This window comes from Daphnia pulex, chromosome 11 (genome assembly GCF_021134715.1).
Source record: "Daphnia pulex isolate KAP4 chromosome 11, ASM2113471v1".
NCBI lineage: Eukaryota > Metazoa > Arthropoda > Branchiopoda > Diplostraca > Daphniidae > Daphnia > Daphnia pulex.
In genome coordinates this window covers 3386482-3411547 of record NC_060027.1, presented here as the reverse complement: position 1 = coordinate 3411547, position 25066 = coordinate 3386482, and the positions used below count along the sequence as shown (strand labels likewise).

Below are 25066 nucleotides of genomic sequence, written 5' to 3'. Positions count from 1 at the left end.
AAGCTCAGCTCCGGAAGTGTACGAGCTTGAAAGTCATTTTTGAAATGACTCCAATCACTACGAATTGGCCGATAGATGGAAGCTCTCACCGTTGTGTTTTTGTTTACAATTGTCGATATCTCCGTTTTTTTACTTGTGCAATCAATTGAATTACCCTTCGTCCGATCTCCAGTAAAATGTGAGATAACTTGAATGTGTTACATAACTTAAAACGATCAACTGGCTGTAAAAGTCTGTGAATAAATTGTGTCCGATAAAATGGCCACCTGATGGCGCTCGATTGTTTAGACACGTGTTGGATTTTTATCATCGTCTGCTAGAAAATCGCCTGTGCCGTCGAGAAAGTGCACAGTAACAGTCTTAATCTTTTCAAGTGAAACATAAAATCGGTAATAAAAAATGAGTAGCAGGATTTGCGTGCAAATTGTTAAAAGATTTACCGGAATGTGTTGCCCGTTCGAAAGCCGCCATTCGGTTTACAGCGGACCCCATTTGAGAGGGGAGGGGCCATCATTGGGTGTAGTGCACCGGGAGGCAGGAGAAGAAGGGGGGGTCTGAAAAATCGTCCTGGCCATGCCCCCTTCCATTTTTCTCCATGGTCTCTCTCCATTCAATCCCAACTCTGCGTCCCAGTCAGATCTCCAAGTCTTTCGCTCTCCTTCTTCTCTAAAAACACAATTTCAAAGAAACTTGAGCACATTTATATATTCCTAATCTCTCATCAATTATATGAACTGAACTGCCATTCAAAAAAAGTGTCCATCGTGTCTGTGCCCAATTGAACCCATCGACAAGTTTGACACGGTCTAAATAACACTGAATTTGGAAATTTTATTTTTGGAAAATATATTAATCAAGTGAACAACACGTCGATAGCGGAGGAATTCGCCATTTTTCTGTCGCGTGGTTAGGGATTTCAAGTGACCGGATTGCCGATTTTGAGCCTTGATTTTTGGTACGTAAAATTTTCCTTATTTTTCTTGTTTCGTCGTTGGGAAACGTGATGGAATTTAAATGACCCCCATGTCCAATTTTGACGGCCATATTGATTGTTTACTTTGTGCTTCGTGGCAAAGCAACGCAGACTTTGCGCCGTTCTTTACATAACACATACGGCAACCAGACTCACACACACACACATGTTGAAATGGCCAAACGAGTCAAAAATTGCCGACTAGTACAAGATTTCCTTGTGTGGATCGCTCCAATGGCTGCCATGTCTAGACGCAACGCGACACTTTTTCTCTAGCTTCGACTTGGTCGATACATTAGATTTGATTGAATTTCTAGGAGAGAAGGGTGTACAGTATATAGTTGTGTGTGTGTGGGAAGAAGAAGAAGAGGGTCCTGTCACCGAGAGAACCGTGTGAAAAAACGGGGATCTCCCTTTTATGTTTTGGCGACCTCTCCGTTTCTCCCCCAAAAAGTCCTGACCTTCCCTTATCTTCCATGAGCCTACATGTTTTTATTATATTTAAAGTTAACTGTCTTTCGAAAAAAAAAACTAATTTCACTTTGATAGTATGACTCGCCAGGACGTTAAGTCAATTTCCGACTGATTATACATTTGAGGTTTCCCCTCGTCAAACCACGATATAATCATTTCGTCATTGCAGCTCAGAGGGTTTAAAAAGAGATTTTGGTTATTTAGTTTCCAGGGTGGAGTTTTTTCGGCCAACTCGTTCTTCATTCATAGTCTTTTTTTGTTTTTAACTTGTTTTTAAAATTTGAATTTCCCCTATTTAGACACTTAACCGACTGCATTGCTGCATAATTTTGTAGATTCTTTCGCCAACAGTTACAAAAGCAAATCGATGTAAATGGTAAACGATGCTCGAGCAACATCGTTCTTTACTTTGTCCCATTCTAAATTACACCAATCGTTGCAAAATCCTTTTTTAAAAAAATTAATGGATAATGTCGTCACTGATTCTTTTTATGACGTCGACTTCCCATGATCCGATCACGTGTCCTTTCGTGATATGACGTCCGGTTTTCACTCCATTCATTTATTCTCTTATCTTATATTGGAAATATTTCATTTTCAATAAAGTTTGAATTAGAGCGACTCGATTTGTCAAATGTGTAGGAATAGGGGAAAGGTTTTTATATCCCGCAGTTGACATGGCACGACATGTTGGCAAGAACCGTGAGAGGCGCGTCTCGTGAGTTGCCTAAAATGGCGGCGGCGGCCATTTTGTTTTTTTATTTCCCTAGTGGCGTGTGTGTGCCAGAGCCAGTTTTGTCTTTTTATTTTCGTTCGGGAGAGACTTTATAGACGTCATCACTGCCGATTATTATACACACGACGTGTCTATACGTTGTGTGTGTGTGTGTCTCTGGCGTGAGTCCGGATATTTTCCTCGATTAATCGCTGAAATTCGCTGGACATTTGATCAATTACAGTCTAGTTGTTATCTCGATGGGATTTCTTGTGGAAATTTGAACTGCACCAGCTTCTTCTCTAAGCCGAAATGTGAACAAGTAACTTAGCATTACCTTCGATATCTCGTCAATCCCGCAGTGACATCGAGGAAATGGATCTTTTGTTTTTATCAGATGCGGAAGTCAAAGTGAGAGGGTTTAGTCTCGATTGAGACACATGTGCGTGTTGCCATGGCCTGGTCTTGTCATAAGTAAATTACATTCAACAAGCAACTTTTTTTTTATATTATTAACTCTTGTGCGACTGTCTGTACATGTCTGTTCCCCCCATTCCCCATGTGGTGGCGCCCTGTTTTGTCTGGCCTTTCTCACATCTTTCTCTCTCTCTCCCGTCTGTTTGATTTCACTCATTCTCTCTCTCTTACCCATGAGTTTTTATCAGCGTATTATGAGCGCTTGTGTCAGTTTCCATCTCGTGAATGCAGACGACAGTGCCCCCACACCAATTTTTATTTTTAAAAAAATGGCGTTCGTTCAGTTTTTGGCCTCCTGGGTGGGTGGAACAAATATCACGCACTGCGCAAACTAAACCATCTCTTCCACGAATTAACGTCTACCAAAAAGTGTGACGTATCCGTTAATCTAGATGTGTGATAAACGCATTTTTTCATCCAAATCGAATTGTATTTGCCATCAGCGATTAAAATTGGACTTGGGATTTTTAAGTGGGCAGTCAGTCGGCGGTGTAGAGAGGAATGTGTTTTTTCGTTATTGGCGGTTATTTGGGCTAGTACAGTTTTTATATTGACAGATAAAAACAAAAGAAGTAGGTTGTAAAAATATCTAGAAACTAAAGGTAAAAGAAGAAAAAGTTTGTGTTTAAAAGAATATAAAGTTTCCATTGATATTTGTTTGACCTGGTACGCGCTTGTCGGGCAGATGTTTGACCGGATAAGATGACTGGACAAAGTCTTTTTCTCTCTTTTTCCCTTGTATGTATATTTTTCCTTCTTCTTCTTCCTCACCTTTATTTTCCCTCTTTAAGGCTCTCACTATCTTTTTCCTCCGCACTCACACCGGAATGCTCCGTGAAAATATATAAGGGGAAAAAAAAAAACAGGCAAAGGAAAGATGCAGATACAGTAGATATGACCCCCTCTGTCCTTATAGCCCTGTTTACTAACACTCCGCTTCCGGGGGTGTTGGAAAAGAGAGCTTTGTGGGGTTCCTCCTCTCTCCTCACACAAACACACACACACACTCACAAATGTTTCCATTTCTTATCCCCCCTATTCATCCATTCATTCATACATCTTTGCCAAAGGAAGGGGAGAGGAAAGAGCGAAAAAGAAAAAAGCAGTTGGAACTAGGCAGAAGCAACAGCTGCTTGTGAGCTAGAGGATCCGATCGGACTTTTTTTTCTTCTGGTGACTGGAACAATAGACGCGAAGATGTTTAAAAGGAAACTACTGGAACTGGAAGTTTTTGAATGAGAGACGTTAGAATTGTATAGAAACGGCTTCCTCCTTTTTTCTGTGTTTGTTCAGTCATGGAAGACTTGCTGGGGTCCATCTGGGCTCTTTCATTCTGAGATTCAAAGACGGACGCTTATAGATTTTTGATGGTGACGAATCAATTCAAACTGACGCCAGTAAACACGTTGATGCTGCCGAGTAAATTAGGAGCCGTTTTATTGATTCATGTGTTGAATATTTGTGTATAATCATCTGTGTTTATCGAGTCGATTATTGAATCGTTTTGGCATATTTTTAATCGATCATTTTCTTTGTTTAGGTGATGGCGGCGAGGCGGACTGGCTAATGCTGTGATGGTCTCCTGGTTGTTGTCGGTGTAGGAGGCGACGCAAAGGAGTTGGGGAGTGTCGTCGTCATCTCTGAAGACGGAAGTTCCGGCTGGTGGGCCCCCGCACGTTCCACCCCGTCTTTGAGCACAAGAAGCAACAAAAATAAGTCATGCCCAGCACAGCAGGATCGATGGCTTACAAAAAGTCTTCGATGTCGTCCAAAGTCGTCGGTGTAGGAGAGCAACAACAACAACAACAGCAGCAGAGGCGTGCCATGGGCGATTCCAGTCATTACGAAGAAATCGCCCTCATCGGCAATGGTACGTTACATAATAACCAAGTGAAACAAAATGGCCGACATAATCCCAAAAGGGTTTTTTATTTTTCGAAACACTTTGCTCGAATTTATTCATCAACTTGTTTCCGTCAAGCAGAGTCTTTCTCCCCCTTTTTTTTGTGTGTGTGTCGTTTCGGGACTTGACGTGGACAAATCGCCTCCCCAACACATTCTCGACATTCACGCCGAGCCACCCACCCACACTAGGACATTTTTTTGTGTGATAATACAGTTATATCTTTGAGATAGAGAGATAGAGGAGGCAAAGAGCTTTTTTGGGGATATCAGAACAGGAAAGTGAGGAATGTCTCTCCTTACGGGGTCGTAGTACACGTATATATATAATAAAGGAGCCATAAGAGAAGCTCGAGAATAAAAAGCCTACTTGTATTTCTTTTTATTATTATTACGTACAAGTACAGTAGGTTGCGCAACCGTTTTCCACCCCTTGTTCCCGTTAGACTTGTAGTATTGGGGGGTTGATTCAATAGGGATTCTATATGTATATAGGGTTTCTTATGAAAAGACCTATTCTATACTAGGTTAGGTCTATATGTGTGTATACTTGCTGTGTGTATATATAGATATAAAAATAACTACCCCCACCAGAAGAAAAAGAAGGGGGGGACCTACACTACTTGTACATCGGCTGTTCTATATAATAATAAAGTATGGCCATGTAAGAGACCTAGCTAGGGATTTTTTTGGCATTCTTCTTCTTTCATCGAATTTTTATTTAGGGCGGTTTTTTCTCTATTCTTTGGGTTTTTTTTTTGGGGGGGGGGGGTTTATATTAGGGCGAAAGGGGGGTGGGGATGGCGTATATAAAATAAAGTAGCCGAGGAATGTGTATATTCTGACCTGAACTGTTTTTACCTGGGAGAGCAACAAAGTCTTCTTGGCCAAAGTTGTTTTAATGAAAATTTTTAAAAAATCCCCGAGCTATGAAGAGATATATTATTAATGTTGGTTTTTTACTTTTTTCGCTACTTCATCATATTTTTGCATCATTCCAACAGGTAGACGACGGATTGCAAAAATTGGAATATTTTCATGTTTACCCCAATCACCGAGAAATTCGGTTTTTTTTTTCGCCCTTAGTCATTGCTTTTGGGTATAGACTTTCGGTTGAAAAAAGATTTTTTGGGGAGGAATAAAGAATTCCACAATACCGTCCCTCCTCTCTGTACTTCTATACAGAAAACTATTGGTAGGGATTCAACAACAACCCCCCGAGTTTTCCCCCCTCTCTTTAGGAAAAAAAGAAAAGAAAAGATCCATCTTCTTGTGAAAGAAGGTTCTTTGCCCTCGATATCCCCCTCCTCTTACTTTACTTTTTTCTTCTTCCAGAGGTGCACATCATTGGAACATTATTCTGCAAAAATATCAGAGATAGAAAATCCCCTGGTGGAAAAAAATAGTAAAGTTTTGACGTTAAAGAGGTCAGACACATTTCCCAAAAGTCGAAAGAAAATTCCATTGATCATCGTTTGATCGATTGAGCTCCTAATGGATCTATAATGTGTTGCCGAAATAACACGGAATAAAGAGAATCGTGAGCGGATAGCATTTCCGATGGAATTTCGCCCAGGAATTTCTGTACCGAGGGGGATGCGAAATGAAAAGTAAAAGAAAAGGGCAGACATTTTTTCGCTTATTAGTCGTAAGAATTTTGACGATTCCCTGCGGATCGGAAATTCCAATCGCGAGTTCCGATTTCTCCAACAAACAAAAACTATTAAAAAACAACGAAGGGATCGGTGTCAGCTGTTTCCGGTTCAACAAGTTTAGGGTCGTGTACATTTCCCCATCTTTCACCCCCTCTTTCTATCATGCGTCTGTTTTTTTTTTTTTTTTAAAGCCGTGAGTGAATTTGAGTTTTTTCTCGTTTGAATGGCGCGCCAACCCCCCTTACTTTCTCTCTCTCTCCCCTTGTATATATATACACACAACACCTGGACAGTATTTATAATAAGCACATCCCTCATCAGAAGAACCACATCTGCCTTGTGTGTGTCAACCGTCACGTGACTATATTACTTGCCTGGGTGTATTGCGTGAGCACCAGCACTGCACGGCCACCTCATTGTTGTGTTAATTTAAAACCCCCATCAGAGAGAAAAAAAAGGAGGAACGAGGTTGAGAGAAGAGATTCTAAAAAGAAAACACACACATCTTTTCGGGAAGGACACGAAAACATCTGCTACCTCGTTATTACTCAACTGTTGGCCTTTGTCTCCTTTTTTTTTGAAAAAGAAAAAAAGGGAGACGGGGGGATTCGCACCTGCCTGTCGGAATTTTCTCGCATCTCTTCTTCTTTTTTTCTTGGTGTGTTTTTGTTTTATTTTCTGGCCTCGTCGCCGAAAGGCGACCCTCATAGACGATAAGAAAGTTTTATTCTTCTTCTTTTCTTTTGTGTTTTGATAGACAGAAAGAAGAAATACGACAATTGTTCAGGGGGAGGCAGATGGGCAGATGGGCGCATTATCTTTGACGCTTTTGTCTATTCTGCGAAATGATTTCGTTTGAACTCTTGCGTTGTGGTTGTGCCGCGCGTCGTTAATCCCGAATCTTTGCTCATCAATTCGTTTGCGATCCACTCGACGTCACTGATTGTCTTTGGCCACTCAGAATATCTGAGAATATCGAATATCTTTTGAGGTTACATTCATTTTGTTCGATTGAAATGCGGAATGATTTGGCAGACTGATGTAAAAAAGGAGCCTTCGCACATTGTTCGTCCAGTTAACGAAATTGGAAATGTTGGACCAGTTGAGGTCCTTGGGTCCTCTGTCTGTGTCTCTAGTTGTTGTGATTAGGCGAATTCGTTGTTATGAGACGGACATTTTCAAACATTCGTGGACGAAGATGAAACCTGTTTAATGCTCGAAATCTCTTTAAATGTCAGACTGATGAAATTCGTTTTCATTGGAATGGTTTTGCCTGTATTAAGTCAATTCTTTTTCCTCGTTCAAGGAGAATGGGTGGGCTATTCAGTTCTTATTTTAGAATAATCCACACGTTGTTCGTCCAGTTTGCGAAATTGGAAATATTGGACCAGTTGAGGTCCTTGGCAAATGTTGTGCAGGTTGTCTGTGTCTCTAGTTGTTGTTGTGATTAGGCGAATTCGCTGTTATGAGACAGACAAAATAGACAGACATTCGAGACAAAGAAGATGAAACCTGTTTAATGCTCTAAATCTCTTCAAATGTGAGACTTGATGAAATTCGTTTTCTTCTGATTTGTTCCATATTATCGACCTCCTGCAGGCTATTTTTTTCTATCCTGTATCAAGTGATGAGATTCCTCGTCCGAGGTTGGGTGGGTGGGTGGCTTTTGACTCCTTTTCGTTTAATCTGGATGGATGGGAATGAGGACTGGAATGTTGGCAATGTCCGAAAAACTCTTTTCAAGATGCTGGTAGTTAGTTATAGATTGAGAGAGAGAGAGGTTCAGTTCACCCCCTTTGGCGTCCAATGATATATATTTATTCCATTCTTTTTATAACCCGTTCCAGTAGTCACGAAGCCGTTCCAAAAGTCGCAGCTATTTGCATTTGCATAACATGTCCAACTATCCGTGACGAGGCCGTCATTTCTCTCTCACTTTTTTTTTTTCTATTTTTCTGTTTTTTTGTTTTTGACTGAGCAATTTTGATGATTTATTTCGTTTGATTTGTATCGCGCGCATAAAAACAGGAGCCTATGGAACGGTGTACAAGGCCCGGGATACGGCCAACGAGGGTCAAATGGTGGCGCTTAAGAAGGTGCGGGTGCCGCTGACGGAAGAGGGCGTGCCCATGTCGACGCTCCGGGAGATTTCCCTACTCAAACAGATGGAAAAGTACGAACACCCCAACATCGTCCGGTAAGTCAATCTTTTAAAATTTAAGCATCTCACCTTCTCTTTTGAGTTCAAACAATTGCGCATTCCTCCTCCTCCTCCTTGCTTTTTCATTGCGCTTGCCAAATGTCCCGACACGGACTTGACGGCTCAATTTTTGACTTAAGGCCATTTGCCGAGCCAAACAAAAGAAATTCTGAAAATGCTCCGGTGCGGATCCAAAAGTGCGGTGGTCCACACCAAACACAAAATTCCTTGTAGGGTCCTCCTCTCTTAAAAGTCAAACTTGATACTAGACACAAGAGAAATAGTTTTCTCAGTCTAATAATAATAACCAACTCAATTCTTTTTTGGCGTATTATTTGTTTCTTTCGGTGTGACCCCGTCCCGTCAACTTTGAACAATAAAGGCGCCATTTCATTTCATCATTGTAGAGAGCTCTTGATTTTTCGTAGATTGCGGGGGGCTTCGGTCTGTCGCATTTGAATAGAATTCGGGGTGGCTTAAAGTTGAAAATAAAAATAACCTTTTGAAAGAAAAAAGAGATAGACACAATCCTGTAGGTAATATAACACAACAAACATTGTTGTTTTCTCGTTGTCTTCTTCTTTTTCTTCTTTTTTAAACAATAAAAAGAAGAAGAAGAAATAATATTCGCTGGACCTGAACCTGCCATTCGGGTTCGTCGTTCTTGAAGGACCTCCTTTTGTATTCGAAAGTATTCAATCACACACACACACACAGAGAGAGACACAATAAAAAGAATGTTATTTGATTATTATTGCCTTGGCTTGCGATACCTGGTGATGATGACGGCCATGATTGTCACAACAGCCACCCAAAAAAAATAAAATAAAAACCAGACTTGTTTTTTTTTATTTATTTGAACCGAAAACAATCGGGAAAGGAATTTGGTTTTTCTTGACGAGACAAAAAAGGGATTGAGGGGACAATGAATGAACATTCTCTTGGTGACGTCACGTCTCTTTTTTTTATGTCCTCTTCTTCTTATATAGACTGGAGAGAGAGACAGTTTTTTGGCATTTACCTTAGCTTTTCTCCTATATACCCTCACGACATCTTATCCACTTGAATCCTTTCTCTTGTCCATTAACGAAAAGACAAACGACCAAGTCTTTTTGCGACGACTGACTGTGATGGCGGATGATGATGGCGGCTCGTTGTTTTTCTTCTTTAGCTCTTGTCGAGTTTCAGCTTTCGTTACGGGCCTTTTACCTATTCGACCACCTTCGAATGGAATTTGTCGTTTCCCTTTTGACAAACGAGAAAATCAAGTCATTAAACCATTTGATTGATTGATTGATTGTAATCGTTGAAATCCAATAGAGATATACTTCCACCCCGTTTTTTCTTGTTTAAATTGTGTCCTCCTCTTTTACGGCCGTGTGTCTTGTTATGGAGAGACTCTTTTGAGCGTGGGAAAGTGGAGAAGTCACTTTTTTGACAACTATTTAAAAAGGGAAAAGAAAAACTCTTGTTTCCATTTTGAATTATTTTATGTCGAGCCCCTTTATTATTATTACCGGTGGTGGTGGTGGTGGTGGTGATGATGATTATTATCGTGTCGTAGTAGGTGCCCTGTGGTTTGAGGCTCATTGGCACGTCGACTTTAATAATAATCGTGTGTTGTGCAACCAAGAAGTCTTGTGAGATGATGGCCGGCCCCCTGCCAGTCCCAGCTTCTTTTCCCTTCTGCTCCTTTTTCTTTATTATTATTATAGACTTGTAAAAAAAAGGAAAAGGAGTTAAAGGAGTTGTGGGGGCGCTGGTGGAATGTTTCGTCTCTCTGTAAGACGCCTACCAATTGTTGACTGTGACGGCGGCATTCCTCCACTTCCTCCTCTTCTTCTTCACCGTATGATGTCGTTAGTATGTCGTCCGCTTACACACACATTTTTGTTTTCAATTGAAAAAAAACTTTTTCATAGTGGGAGAGAAGAAAGATTTACATTTTTAGATTGCCTCATTTTCATTACCGGTGCAGTGCGGTGGTTTTATTTTTGGGTGGCTGCACTTTTTCCCCTCCATTTTTATGAGGGTTTCCTTTTTTTTCTTTCCCGCGGTTCATTCATATTTTTCTTGTCCAAGGGAAGTTTACAGTTAAAGGGGCAAAAGTTATTTTTTTTCATATTTAAAAGGAAAAATTTTTATTTATTTATTTATTCGACTTTTTTTATTTTCCAAACAAATTCTTGTTTGGCTCACTATTCATGTGTTGTTGTTGCGTCCGTGTCAAGTATTTTTTCCACTTCTTTATGCATTTAAATGGGAAAAAGTTGACACAATCCGATACCGTTAATCATCAACGATTCAACAACAACAACAAGAGCCCCCGAAAAATGAAGGAGGAGATGAGGGAGAGAGATGAGGCCATAGCTTGTGACCTAATAGGGTTCTAGGGGGCTTGCTTTTGAGGCAGAGGGATATCCATCTGTCACGGGAAACAGCATTTATCATTCATAATGCTTTTGAGAAAGAATCCTCCGTACAAGATGGATGGAGCCGGAGCCACGTTCCGATATATTTATTTTTTCTTTATTTGTGTCCTCCTCCTGTCACATACCTGGTCTCATTTAATTTTTCTTTTCTTCAAATAGGAAAAATTGGGGAAAATCCTATTTGGCTTTCAGAAATATTTTTTTTTCTTTTCCCTCATTTTTTTTTTAATTTTATTTATTTCTTTTTAATGGCGAAAAACACAAGAAATTTTTATTTTCCAAAGAAAAAGAAAAACACCCCCTACAGCAAAAAAAAAATTCCAAATAAATTATTTTGACGACAGCTGTTGAGCGCTACAGCTATAAAGATAGCTGCGCACAAAAATCTATCGGAGAACCCACAAAAAAAAATTCAAAAAGTCTTTTGCGTTCCATCACGTTAGAACCGGTTTTTCTTTAGATATTTTATTTATTTGAAATTTTTTTTTTCTCTCTCTGTGGGCGAGGGGGGCAGCCCCCCGCCTGGTCTTACCCATTTGATCGTAATCCGTAGATAAAGATTTAATTAAGAATAATTGATTCCAACCGTCCATTTGTTTCCCCCCTCTCTTATATTGCGTTTCTAAAAGAAGAAGCATAAGAAATCTTTAATGATGCCGTTTGTAAAAAAAAAAAAAATAATAAAGTGGTCGGTCCATCATTTTCCAACTAGACAAACTGACGGTGGATGGAAGCTGGCCGCGCGCTACCTTCCAAAACATTTTTTTGAATTGCCGTGATTATTTATAACAACAACAAGACATTTAATAGTCTAATAACGAGCGACCAGTCTTCTTCTTCTTTTCTCTCTCTCTGAACGATGATGTTGTTATTAGCCTTTTTTTGTGTCTGAATGATTCATAATCGTTTCGAATTTCGCGCTTCCTTTATTTTTCTTGCGTGATGTTTGTTTTTGTTCCTCGAGCTCATTTTTATTCGTCTAGACTGGCGGTACTTCTTCCATAAGAGAATTTTTGTTGTTTTGTTTTTTATGAGCTCGTAACAAAAGAGACGTCAAAAACAATAACGTGTGAAAATTTAAAATAGAGAAAGAAAAAAAGTGTCCATTCATTCAATTTTTTTTTGTGTGTCAAAACTTCGACGTCCAAGAAACGCACATGGAGAGAAATCGCGCCTTGTTAATGGAATATTGGTATAGTGTATAAGATGTTGAGAGTGCCGGCGAGTCCTTGGCACCCAAGATCCGCCCCGCTGTTTGACGAAATCGTTCTTTTATTATGATTATGATTATTATTCGAAAATCTTTTTTTCTCTCTCCGCTTGTGTTTTCCTTCCAGTGTGTCAACACGCTTGATGTGTTGTATAAGCTCTGCCATAGACGATGATGAAGCAGGATCGGCTAGTCGGGGGTCTCTCTTTATGAATACTTTTGTTTCCTAATTACAAAGCAGAGCGACAGGTTCCAAGGTAAAACGCAATCCAAAGAAGATGAAAAAATGGGATAAATCTCCTAGAAAAATAAATAAATTTCCGGAAAAAAATATTTTTCTGTTTTCCCAGAAAGAAAAAAAGGTCTCTCCCTTCATCTTGGAATATCGAAATAGGTTGCTCTTTTTTTTTTTTTTCTTAAAGAAGGATAGAGACCCACCGACAATAATTAGAGAGTCCGAAAAACGCCATGGAACCAAAAAGAAAGTTGAGATCTTTTTATGTTTCCTCCTATATATTTTTTTTTAGTTTGGTACCCCCCCATTTTTAATGTGTTTCTTATTTTTATTTCATTCCATTCTTCAGACTCTTGTTTCCCCTCTTGTCTACAAACTGTTCGGCTCTTTTGTACACTCGAATGTGTGACACAGATTCGCAACATCCAATCGTTTTGTTTGTGAGGGGAGGAGTAATCTCCATCCGAATAGACGTGTGATTTATTTGTAGTTTACACTCACGAATTGGTTGGTCGTGATATTGTCTCCCCATGGTTGCGGTTTCCCGACAAACACACACTCACATGGAATTAATGATCGAGCCTAATGAACCCCTCTCCTCATTTCCGTCCGGAAAATCCTGAATGGGAGAAAAAGTTTCATCATTATTTATTAACAAAGGGAAGCTCTTTTTTCTGATTGTTAATTCACCCTCCTCATATAGCTGGGCCCCTTTTTTCTTAAAAAGAAATATTTCTTATTTATTTTGGAATGCGCCATTTCACCCCTGGAACAAAATAAAAATTGGCCGGTCATCTTGTATCATCGATAGTATAAGTCTTTATCGTTGTTTTCTTGAAAATTGAATGAAGAAAAGGGGATAATATTTTTTTTTAAAAAAGGAGAGAAAAATGCGTCGTGGGAAAATGAATTCCAAGTCAAACATTTCACGACCCACACACACAACACACAATCAAACAAGCAAATCAACACGCGTCTTTAAACGCTCGCGCCCTTTTTTTTTAACTTTTTTCTTTTTCAGAATTTTCTCTTTTTTTCTTTCTACAACGTTGACACATTTCTCGGCCCGTGTTAGTTTTAACACCTCCTATTTTGCCCGCTAGTTTTGAAAGTGAGGATTTTATTATTTCAAACAAGAGAAGGCGCATACTATTTTCTCCTCCTCCTTGGTTTTGATTGCATCCGGCCGAAAGCCATTTTTCTTTGAGCAACGAAATGTCTAAAAAGTAAAACAAAACCCCAAAAAAATAAGACGGACATTCCTTTAAATTTTTGTTTTGGGCCAGAGAGTCGCCACCGGTTGTTTGCATTCTTTGGAAATTATTATTCCCTCTCCACCGCCAAGTAGTAGTAGTACACAACAACACCAGCTCTTTTCATTCTGCTACTCCTTCATCATCATCTTGATGTTTTTTCGGTTCATTCTGACCTTTCCGGCGCACGTAAAAGACTCTCTCTCTCTCTGACTGTCCGCGCCCTTCTTGCTCTTAATCATATCCCCCCGCGCTCAGTGGAAACATCCTCCTTACCTACCCTCTATACTCTTCTCTTTTTGGGCTCTCTGATTGGTTTGTTATTGTGTGTTGAATATGTTAAAAAAGAGAAACACATTCCAATAGATAATTTGAGAGAGTCGCTTTCTTTTTACTTTAACTCTGCGGGAGATTTTCAATAATTGAAGAACACACTGAACTGGACTGACCTGGAAGTTATTTTCTTTTTTTCCTTCGTAGCACCACTGCAATCAATACAACAGTCAACTTGTTTCCTCTTCTCTCTCTTGGATTGTCCCTTGTACAGGAGGTCGGCAAACAGCAGGTGGGGGGGTCAAACGGTGGAGAAGTAGACACAAAAAGAAAGAAGAACACAAAAATCTTGTCTTTTTTTTTTCGTTCCCCACCAGTTCCTTCTTGTTGTGTCTTGAAAGCCGCCCGGCTTGTGTTGTGCCGCCTCTTCTCTGTAACCCCGTAACAGAAGAGCATTCCATCTTGTGATGGACAAGTCAATGGCGGAGGGGTTTTTAGCTATCGGTGTATGCCAGCGCGTGTCACGCACAGCGGGAAGTGCGGGAGCTGCCGCTGAGAAATCGAAACAAAAAAATAAAAGAATTTGTTTTATTTTATTTTTCTCCCCAAAAAATAAAATTTCCAGTAAAGGAGAACTAGTTTTTTTTTGTGATTTTCTCCACTCGATCATCATTTGAATATTTCAGAGAAATTGTAGCCAGGAAGGGGGAAAAATAACCAGAAACGAGATCAAAGATTGAAGGAATGTCTACAGTAGGTGCGCGCTATATCTCCATCTTTTTTCGAGGGCCCACAATCTGTGCTTGACCACGAGCTCTGGTTCAAAACCTAAAAGAAGGAGAACATGTTTTTTGTGTTTTTTTCGCATTCTCGTGATTTTGGAATTGTATCAAAAGTGGACGAATTTGATGATTTATTGCTAGATTGGTCGCTGGTAGCGTTACGTCATTACGACATAATTGTCGTCTGTAGCTGCTGGATCGTCTGCATTCTTCTTCTTCTTTCTTTTTTGGGTTTCGATTGGAATGCGATGGGAATTCTTTTCTCGTTTCCCGATGCCCCCTTGTTCCAACTTGTTTTTCTTTTGATTCAGGAGAGAGAGAGAGCTCTTCGATTGAACGGGAGCTCTATAATCACGAACACACACAATGTGTTGGCTCGTTTTCTTTTTTTGTCTTGGCTCTAGAATATCGATGGCCCTTTGCTAATCCTCCATACAGGTTTTTTTATTTTATTTTTCTCTCTCTATTTTCGTGTCTGCGTGTTGTGTCTTTTTAGAGAGAGGGGGAAGGACTAGGTTTGGCGCAAAAGCGTCCGCGTGATTAATGGACCACTCGGGAACACTAACTCGTTATTCCATTGGTGGGGGGCTGTGTGTGTGAAGGGAGGGGGGCGACGACTATGAAAGGGACTAAGAGATGGATGGCTGATCTTAATGGATTGGCTCCTCTCTCTCTGCGAAATAAATAAAAACCAGAAAAACTCTTTTTCGACCGCTGTCGACCGAGCACTCTAACTGAATGACATTCAGACAATGTCGCCACATTGGATGACGAACTCTGAGTCGGCAGCAGCAGCAGTAAAATAATGGAAAGAAGAAGACTGCTGCCGGTGATCTTGATTGTAACGCTCGAGCTCATTTGAAATGCCCGCCGCGTACGTACCACACACAAAAAAAAACAATCGTCTGAGATTCTTTTTCTGTCGCCGAGTTATTCCCCCATCGGGTGGAATTTATTTTCCTTCTCTAACCAGGTTATAGCGGCCACTACTGCACACACACAAGAGTGTATGCGGAAATTGGATGGATATGAAGTTGTAGAGTTACAAAGGAGAGCAAGTAGTTAAGGAACTATACAGGGATTCTTTTGTGTATCTACAAGTTGGTGGAATTTTAGATTTGTGAGGCGCAGGAAGTTGTTAAACCATCCCGCATTTGGCTTGTCGGGCCTCTTTATTTTTCGAAATGGAATTATGACCGCCCGAGTCAGTTGGAAACAATTGGGTCTTTTGAAACTGGTTCAACTGGGAAACTGGAATGCGCGTACGGAAGAGAAACATGTACTACGTGGAGGATTCCTGGAAGCTTTGCAACTGTAAAACGGACTCTCCCAAATGTATATTTCATAAATCAATCGATATAGGTAATAGACAAAACTGGGCGAAGATAGTTTCCTAGCTGCTGCTGCTGGACGTGAAGAAAGGAGAACATTTTATCTGATGAGGTCGACAGACATGTTTGTTTTTTAAGTGCTAGAAGTTGTTGTCGCCGTAAGTGGTGAGGGGTGGGCATTTTTCTGCTTCGTCTTATGCTTTTGTTTTGGCTTCCATATTTTTTCTCCCCTTCAGGATCGAGTGTACTTTCTATTTGAAGAAAATATTTTTTTTTTCTGAATGGAAAAAGTCGAGTAAACATCTCTGAGGAGATGGACGCTAGACCTTTCAGCGCGAGCGGAGAGTTTGTTCTCTCTCTCTTCGGTGGTCGGAGGACCGCAGCGAAGAGGAGAACCGCGGGAGAACACACAGGAAATGGGGCTCCTCCTTTCGGTGTGTACACTATCCCCTCTCTCTTCCACAGCGAAAAAGGGCCTTTCTATAATAACAACAACCCCCCTACTCTATGTATTTTTGACCCCCTTTTTTCTAGTCCGTCTCTATACTTCGGCATGACTGAGCTCTTCAAAAGGATGGAAGGCCAAAACTTTATTTTATTTCTTGTAGGTATACGTATATATATACCCTTAGTGTTTGTAATGTTCCATTTTCTTAGAGGGGGTTTATATTCCATGGGCCGAGTCTTTTTTTTTTTCTTTTTGGGGGGCTATTTTTTGGGGTCCCATCATTCACAGAGAAAAGCCCGAAAAGGTCCGTCTTTTTTTTTTTAGTAGTTTGCCTTTTATATTATAGGAAACCCAGCCCTGCTCTTTAAAAAAACTAGCGGCTTCTTTTGTTTCAAATATATATATATAAAAAGAAACACTGCCTTGAACTTTTTAACACACTGGAAATTTTTTTTTTGGCATTCCACACGAAATAAAAAAATTTAAAAAAAGAAAAATCTTTTTTTGTCGCCAAGACTCTGGACTTGACTGGCCACTACTAACTGAAAACTCGTTCAGAGAGCAGCAGTTTCCTTCTCTTTTGTTTTTAATGATCGATTCTTTGCCACTCTGAAATCGAGTGTGAAGTGACTCGTGTTTCGGATCATTAAAAGCTTTTTTTCGGTCGAGGATTTATAGGCCCACCGCCATCATCCACACACACCATTCTCACAAATGTATGTGGAAGAATGTGCCAGAATGGATTTTTTTCTCTGGTGGAATTCAATACCAGAGGGGCAATAGTCTTGTGTGCTGATGGATTTTTTGGGGGGCTATTTTGTGTGATGGATGTATTTTTTTGTTTCCCCCCTTACTGGTGATTGAATGGAGACCGGCCAATGCTCAAAAGAAAACTTGAATAGAACTCGGGTCTATAAGAAAGAAAAGAAAAAAAATTGTTTGTTAAATGATCGTCGGATCGAATTTCTTTCTCACTATCTTCTTACTTGCTCGGCCTCTCTCATCTTCAATGGAGAAAAGGTGAAATTTGATGATGGTTGATATTTAATTGAGATGAAGTCCTTGATGGACGGCGGACCGATCCTCCCACCGCAACTTCTTCTTCACCCGCGAGTGACATGGCGCCATCTGCCGTTTTCTTTTCTTTCCTTTTGTGTCGGTCCTGTGATTGTCGGTTGAAGCGGAGGCAACAAGAAACTACTATTGTCCCCGGACAAAAATTCCCCATTTTTTTTAGTTTCCATTTTTATTTCCGTGTTGGCATGTCAGCACTCTTTGATAAACCCCCAAAAAAGAAATAGAATGACGACCGGTATCCAAGACAACAACAAAAAAAGCCAAGAAACTTGATAACCATTTTTGACGTTAGCTTTTGTCTATCTATCTTCCAGGTTGTTGGATATTTGCCACGGCCCGCGGCTGGAGCACGAGCAACAGTTGGTCCTCTACATGGTGTTTGAGCACGTGGATCAGGATCTTGCCTCGTACCTGGAACGGTGCCCATCACCTGGTCTCGGAGCTGAACGCATCAAGGTTCGTTCAATTTTTTACCTCTCTCTTTCTCAACTTTTATTTCACTTTGGAGATTGCGTTTTGCGTTGGAAGAACACATGTGTCTAATCTGCATTGAAAATTTCTTCTTCTTTGTCTTTGGCTAATGGATGTCCACCACACTCTCGACTGGATGTGACCACCTGGCAGTACTTGATGTATCAGATACTGAGCGGAGTGGATTTCTTGCACGCCAACCGGATCGTCCACAGAGACTTGAAGCCCCAAAACGTGCTGGTCACGGCGGCTGGACAGGTCAAGCTGGCGGATTTCGGATTGGCCCGCATTTACGACGTTCACATGGTTCTCACTTCAGTGGTGAGTGGCAGTTTTGTCTACACATTCTTTATGGCGTTTTTTTGTTGTGATGAAATGGAGTGGGTGTGACGTCGTTGATTTGGCTCCAGGTGGTCACGTTATGGTACCGATCGCCGGAAGTGTTGTTGACGACAAGCTACGCCACTCCGATCGACATTTGGTCGTGCGGATGCATCTTCGCCGAACTCTTCCGCCGGAAGCCACTCTTTAGCGGCCAATCGGAAGCGGATCAACTTTCCAAAATCTTCGAGTAAGCCTACGGCCTCAAGTCCCTGGATGCTGGATTGTTTTTCTTTAATTCCGTTATTTTTTGTTTTATTTCGACAGTGTGATTGGAACGCCTTCGATCGACGAATGGCCAGAAACGTCGCTACCCTGGAACAATTTCGCCAATCGGCCGCCAACGTCCATCAGCAACGCTGTGTCTTCATCCGAGTTGTGTGATGCGGGCGCTGAGCTCCTGGAACAGATGCTGGCCTTCGACCCGGCCAGGCGAGTGACGGCCGCCGAGGCCCTGCAGCATCGCTACTTTCGCGAAGACGGCTACACGCCCATCACTTTCTCGCCGTCTTCCTCCTCTTCTCTTTCGAGCAGCAGCCCAGTGGCCGATTCCGCTCGATCCGACACGCCCGTCCCCATGTCCTGCAGTAGCAACGACGACTCTGGCCACTCGTCGGCTGACGGCCAGCTACCCGAACCCGACAATTGACTCGTGGAACTTTTTTAATTTTTTCACGCTACCTCCGCCCTTCTTCTCTTTCTGTAACTTTGATTTCCATTTTTCACCTGGGGTGAAATTCCTTTATTTCCCGTTTTATTTGAACCCCGTTGGTCAGCAGCAGCAGCAGTACTTTTTTTGTTTTCAAGTTTAGTTTTTTCCACAACCCGAATCCAGCAACAACCAATGCAAACATGTCTAGAGTACAACAACCCATAACAGCCACAGCAGTTTTTTTCTCTTTAGTTTCCTTCCGTGACTTCACTTTCCTCCTCCTCACACGCAATTGGGTTTTGCGTGTTAACCAAACGACAACGAAAATGATAATCTTGTTTTTTTTTTAATGACTATAAGGGAACGACTGTGATAGTTTGCCGAATTTGCTCTGCAGAGTCTACGGCGGAACGACAGATGTCAACCTCCCCTTCAATTTAACCCCCCCTTCAAAAATCCTTTCAATTATAAACTTGAGCGATCGTCATTCCATCGAATCGGTCCGTTACTCGATTCAAATCATGTCCTTAAATCAAATTTTTCCCCCATCTTTTGTTACTTTTCCGGGACTCTTGGATCCCTTTTTAAAAAAGCAACTTACATAAGAAGGCCGATTTCTCATCTTACTTTACCAACATACCCACTTACCCATTGAAATAATAATTATTTTTTTCCCCCACTTTTACTTTCACTCTACAATTGCGAAATAAATTATTATTTTTTTTTTCTTTCTACGAACGAATGGGCGCCGTTTACGAATTACAATTGAATCATGATCGTGTTGCAGTGCTAAGCCGATTTTGCCCCGCCACAACAACCTTGTACTTGTACCTTACAGTGTTCGCCAAATGGAATGTCATAATTTTGTTTGTTTGTTTTTTCTTTCTTTTCTTTTTTCTGTATCATACTACTTTATGTTCTGAATATCATCTAGTTTTCTATGGCCCGTTGTACAGCATTGAAAATAACTGGACAGAAGGAAGAAATCATTTTTTGACAATAAGGAAACCGAACCTCTTGCCACAACAACAACAACATATCCGCAATCTACACATATCCTACAGGTCTCCACATCTCTCCAACTCGCCCTGACTTCTGCCCACATCCTCACAGTCTCATTGAAACTTTCTACATATCAGAAAAGAAAAACCGCCAGGTTACAACAGTCTCAACAACTCAAAGTAGTCTCCTTTTTTTATTTTTATTCCATTATTTTTATTTTTTTGCTATTAGTCGCCCTTCACTGGCGATCCGCCATAATCGAGAAAATATAGAAAAAATCCAATTTCCTACGAAATATTCAATCCGTTCTCAGCGCAATATGTCACTCACAACTCAAACCTCCATCCCTCCATATCCCACCCACAGCCAAGTCAGTTAAACCAATTTTTTTTTTATTATTATTTTTCGATTAATTCAAGGAAAAAAAAAATTAGTTTACAGTCCGAGCTACAACAAATAAAAACCACACCACCTAAGTCATCCCCCAACATATTTTTTTTTTTATTATTATTTATTTTTTAATTATTCAATTTTTGATTGAGCACGATCAGACTTTCTTTGAAATCGACCTCGCCCCGTTCGTAGGACGATAAACATAAGTAAGCCAATAGCCCTTCAATGACCAATAACAACTTATTATTCTCTCCGACCAAAATGCGTTAACAGCCTCGTTAACCAATCGCGTTGTTGTTCACAAATCGCCGTGTTCTGTGATTTTTTTTTAAATGGTATCTTGTACTATGTAACTTTTTGTCTTTGAAGCAAACAATCATGTGCCCTGTACTTGCCCCTTGATTCAAATATGATTGACTTCACACCCCCACGGACATAAATAGGAAATGTCTCCATCCGTTTTGGTGCTGTCTGAAAAGCGAAAAGGGAGTCTTCATTTCTTCCCGTGTAATTTTACATTCGAATTTTTTGTTTTTGTCTTGGTTATTTGTGTGTGTAATTTTGTTTTTCTTGTATCCATTTGGAAATCGCCCGATAACTTGTTGGTGTCTCGATTTTATATCGGCATTTTTCATGTACGAAATCGCCGATGCGATGACTTAATAAAGGGGGGGATGTGCGCCATACGCTACAACGACGAGATCCGGTCGAGTAAAACAAAATCGACCGGATCGGCAGTTGGAATTATATTTTATAAAAACTACGTAAACACAATGTTTTTTTGAAAATTTTGATTTTTGAATGTTTGTCATTTTTTTTTTCATTTTTGTCAAAATTAATTATGCAAGTATATATATATATATATATTTGTATAATCCATGGTAAATACACGTGTTGTGATGAGGAGAAACGAGCGGCTTGTCACTTGACTTGTTGGGGGTTTACGTGAAAGGTGATCGATGATATTCAAGAAATCCCCTCTCGCGATGGGAAAAAACCTGGCACAGAGCTCCCTCGTCTCTTTAAAATCTTTTGCTAACTCACGAACGAATGTTGTCTGTCGTCTCGAGTGGTTTTTTTTCGGAATGAAAACAACAAGATGAGAAAGTCCCGCGCGGGCATCACGTTGCGATTCGTGCACCTTTGCGCTGTGCACCCGCCGCCGCCGCCTTTTTCATTGAGATAATCCCGGCTAACAACGGGATTTCCCTTATTTCTTCATTTGTTTGTTCTGTTTTTTTCTTTCTTTCTACCGTAGACGAAATTCCTGGGAAAAAAAAAAAAAAAAAACAAAATTACAAAAATTTACATACGAAAAATGATGTCATTTCCTTTTTTTTAATTTTTTTCTGTACGGGGAATAAATTAAATCACACGATTTCTCGTCCACTCTCATTGATTTATTTTTTTTTTCTATCATCATCATCATTAATCATCCTTGTTATTTTTTGTGTGGTCCATTTATTATATTGAAACGTCGGCTTATCATGACCGGGCAGAAATAAAAAAAGGAAACTCGGTAGATGGCAACACAAATCCACCCGTTTAAATACCCGATTTTTAAATGTCTAATGCCTAGGCTAACACACACACACCGACAATTTTTAAATGTCTAATGCGTAGGCTAACACATACACACACACACCGACAATTTTTTTTCCGGAAAAGGCCGAGAGGAAAATTTTTCTCATGACAAATCGATTGGACACGACACACACGGAGTCTGTCCTGGGCCTTGTGAACTGGAAATATCCAGTTGGGATTAAATCAGAAAAGAAAGAAGCGATTTGGGGAGAATAAATAACGAATGATTGCATAATCACAATTTTTTTTCTTTCTTTCGTACCTGTAAAAATAGGCTCTCTCTCTTTTTCCCCATTTCCTTTAGAGAACTGTCAAAAACCGTCAGGGATTTAAACCGTTAAAAATGTGTGGCAGCTGGCCACAAAATAATATCCTGAGATTTCTGATCGTATATATAAATATATCGCTTACTACCGTGATGAATTATCTAGTCTACGTGGTGTTACACTGCACGTCATTTCAATGGACTCGCGTGTAGATTATGGGCGAAAGAGATTTTCGGTGAATTATAATTTGTTCCTTATTAACTTGATACGCGGAGAACAGCTCGGAAAATCTTCTAGCGTTTATTTATTTTTAGAAATTAACAAGTGTGCACACGCACTATATACAAATGACGCGCTGGGCGCGCAATTAGTTCCCGTCGTGACTCGTTACCGCGTGATCTATTCCACCGGCGACTCTTGAAACGCATCAACAGATGCAGCACCTGCCCCCCTAAACTTTGTTATTTTATAAATAAATTATTATGATTTGAGTTCATCATGGATTCATGAAGTAATCTTCTGTTTTCCGTTTTTGTTTTTTGGTTTTCAACTCGGCATTATTATACGCTGCACTAGACGCCGACAATAGTTGTAGTAGTAGTAGTCGACATGTTTATTTATTTATGAAGATCTTTAGATACCGTGTTGCTCAACCAAAAGTCACGACAGAAATAAATCAAATGAGTTTTTGTGTGAGGATGGATTCAAGCGGCGCTGCTCTTCTTCCATTTCATCCGGCGATTCTGAAACCACGTTTTGACCTTCGTGATACAAAAAAAAAGAACAAAAAGAAAATGATTTGATATAGCGAAAAGAATGTTAGGGGATGGTCTTATAAGCTATTACGTGGTGGAATGGGTTAGCTAACTAACCGTTGCACCCTTTGTGTGTTATTATGTCACCCTTCCCGACCACTTTTCTTTTTCTCGAATTTTTCCTACCCTTCCTCCTATTGTTGCTGTTCCATTTTGGCATCAGTGGCCAGTAGTTTGTCTCGTTGTCAAGTGTGCAGGTGTTTTTTTTTACTCTGCGTTGTTTTTAAAATTGTAATATCTATTTATTTTAACCATTTTATTTCAAACCAAACTATTTCCAGTTGTGACTGTATTTTCTACTGGTGCTGCATGGCGATTGTGGTGTGCCAAAGATGTAGAGTGGTTACATCTATCTACATTTTGACCAGGAACAACATCCTTTTCGGTAAGTCTCGATTTAATTCATTAGTAAAATAGGCCCATTGCAAATTGGGTAAACCGCAAATTGTTCATTTCCTCAGAATTCTTAATTAGTAGAATAGAATCAGACAGTTTCGACGTTCGGTACAATTTGCCAACCAAATCGTATAATCGTATCCCTAGTATAATATCAAATAGAAACGACCGAATCAACAATGTATAGACAACACGTTCGTTAGGTAAATAGTCCTGACTGCGAGTCTGTTTACCGATCAAAGTAGTTTCTCATCGCATGATCGCGTTTACGTCATCAAATTGTGCACTGGCGTGTCTGGCAAAGTAGCTCCACAGCTATACATTGTGTGTTAAATAACAATCTGATATTCCTACATGTATAGACTATCAGCAGTGTATAGAGTTGGCAAAGCTTTTTTCCAGGTCAATGAAAAAAGAAATAATTCCAACCAAATGAACCAAAGTGGATCTCTCTCTTTTCTAGATGTCGGACTGGACGTGCTGAAAAGTTGCAAACGAAAGTTTCTATTTCAATCTAAATTTTTCTTTTTTTCTTTTCCGGAGATTATTGTTACATTATTTATGAAAGGGGGGACGTAACATGCATCAGAGCTCGGGCGATTGCGGTGCTGCGTTAGCTCTTATATATATTTATATTGCACACCTGCAAGACGGACAAATTTAGGTGGCGTGCCAAGTCGATCCGTTCTCCCGCCGTCAAGTAGTGTTGTGTCTGGAACCGCTTCTCAAGTTGATTAATCTGACCGACTGGATTGATCCCAAAAAATTATGAAAAGTATTATAATAAGTTTCCAGGGAACTTGTCTTGGCCAATACAAAAAAAAAACAAGTTTAAATTTAACACAAAACAAAATTTTTTTGGGGGGGTTTTTAGTTTTTTAATTTGACGTGCGTGTAAATAATAAATTAATATAAGAAGACGGACCTGTGAAGACGGTGCGGATGCGTCTCTTTGGTGGCCACGAACCGCAGAATTTCGCATCGGCTCGGATGTAAATCGGCAATGGAACTATTTGATTAATTGCGGATTAATTTTTATAGATTGAAACAATTTTGTCAATTGAGAAAACTGCCTGGTAGCCTACTAACCTTCTGAATTGTGGATTCGATCTTTTTTGTTCTTCCGGTCGATGCCATTTTCGTCCTTGTGAAGTAACACTTTATCCTGGTGATGGTTTTCGACGTCGATGATGACGGTCACGTCCGTCTCTTCCGTCTCTTTACGACCGGATTCCTTTTCTCGCTTGGCGGATCTTGTTTGGCTGCTAACGCAATCGTCGTTATTAGGATCGTAATCGAGTAGATCTTGAATGTTAAACGATCGGACCGGCATTGTCGACGGTGGAACGACAACTCATTCCGGCCGGATGAAATTTGTTCACGCGTCCGTAATTTTCGTCCCTCCCACCGCGACTGGATGAAACTACGACTAACTTGTCTCTCTTTCCCCTCTTTTAACAAATGTGACATTTGCATCTGTTGCGTCACATCACGCGCGGACGTCGTGAAGCATCCTCATCCGCGTCACTCAGGTTCTACAAACGACGCATACGTCGTCCGGGTCAGGTTATAATCCGCCCTGGTTTACACGTCTCTCCGGGCACATCACATGTTACGTGAGAAATGAGAGTAGATGAGAATCAGCACCCCCAAAAAAATGAAATGAATT

General features: G+C 40.4%; 2 protein-coding genes across 2 annotated transcripts; one reads left to right on the top strand and one right to left on the bottom strand.

Annotated features, from left to right (window-relative positions):
• Positions 1-331: 331 nt before the first annotated feature.
• On the top strand, positions 332-20226 carry LOC124208198 (cyclin-dependent kinase 4-like). Its single transcript, XM_046605941.1, has 7 exons — positions 332-955; positions 4180-4509; positions 8225-8393; positions 17752-17893; positions 18062-18229; positions 18319-18479; positions 18557-20226. Exons 2-7 carry the CDS (start codon positions 4359-4361, stop codon positions 18936-18938), a joined length of 1173 nt encoding a protein of 390 aa, XP_046461897.1. The 5' UTR covers positions 332-955; positions 4180-4358; the 3' UTR covers positions 18939-20226.
• Positions 20227-22300: 2074 nt separating this feature from the next.
• On the bottom strand, positions 22301-24793 carry LOC124208197 (barH-like 2 homeobox protein). Its single transcript, XM_046605940.1, has 4 exons — positions 24487-24793; positions 24323-24406; positions 24041-24144; positions 22301-22947 (listed from the first exon to the last, which is right to left on the bottom strand). The coding sequence occupies exons 1-4, from the start codon at positions 24728-24730 to the stop codon at positions 22891-22893; spliced, it is 489 nt and encodes a 162-aa protein (XP_046461896.1). The 5' UTR covers positions 24731-24793; the 3' UTR covers positions 22301-22890.
• Positions 24794-25066: the final 273 nt, after the last annotated feature.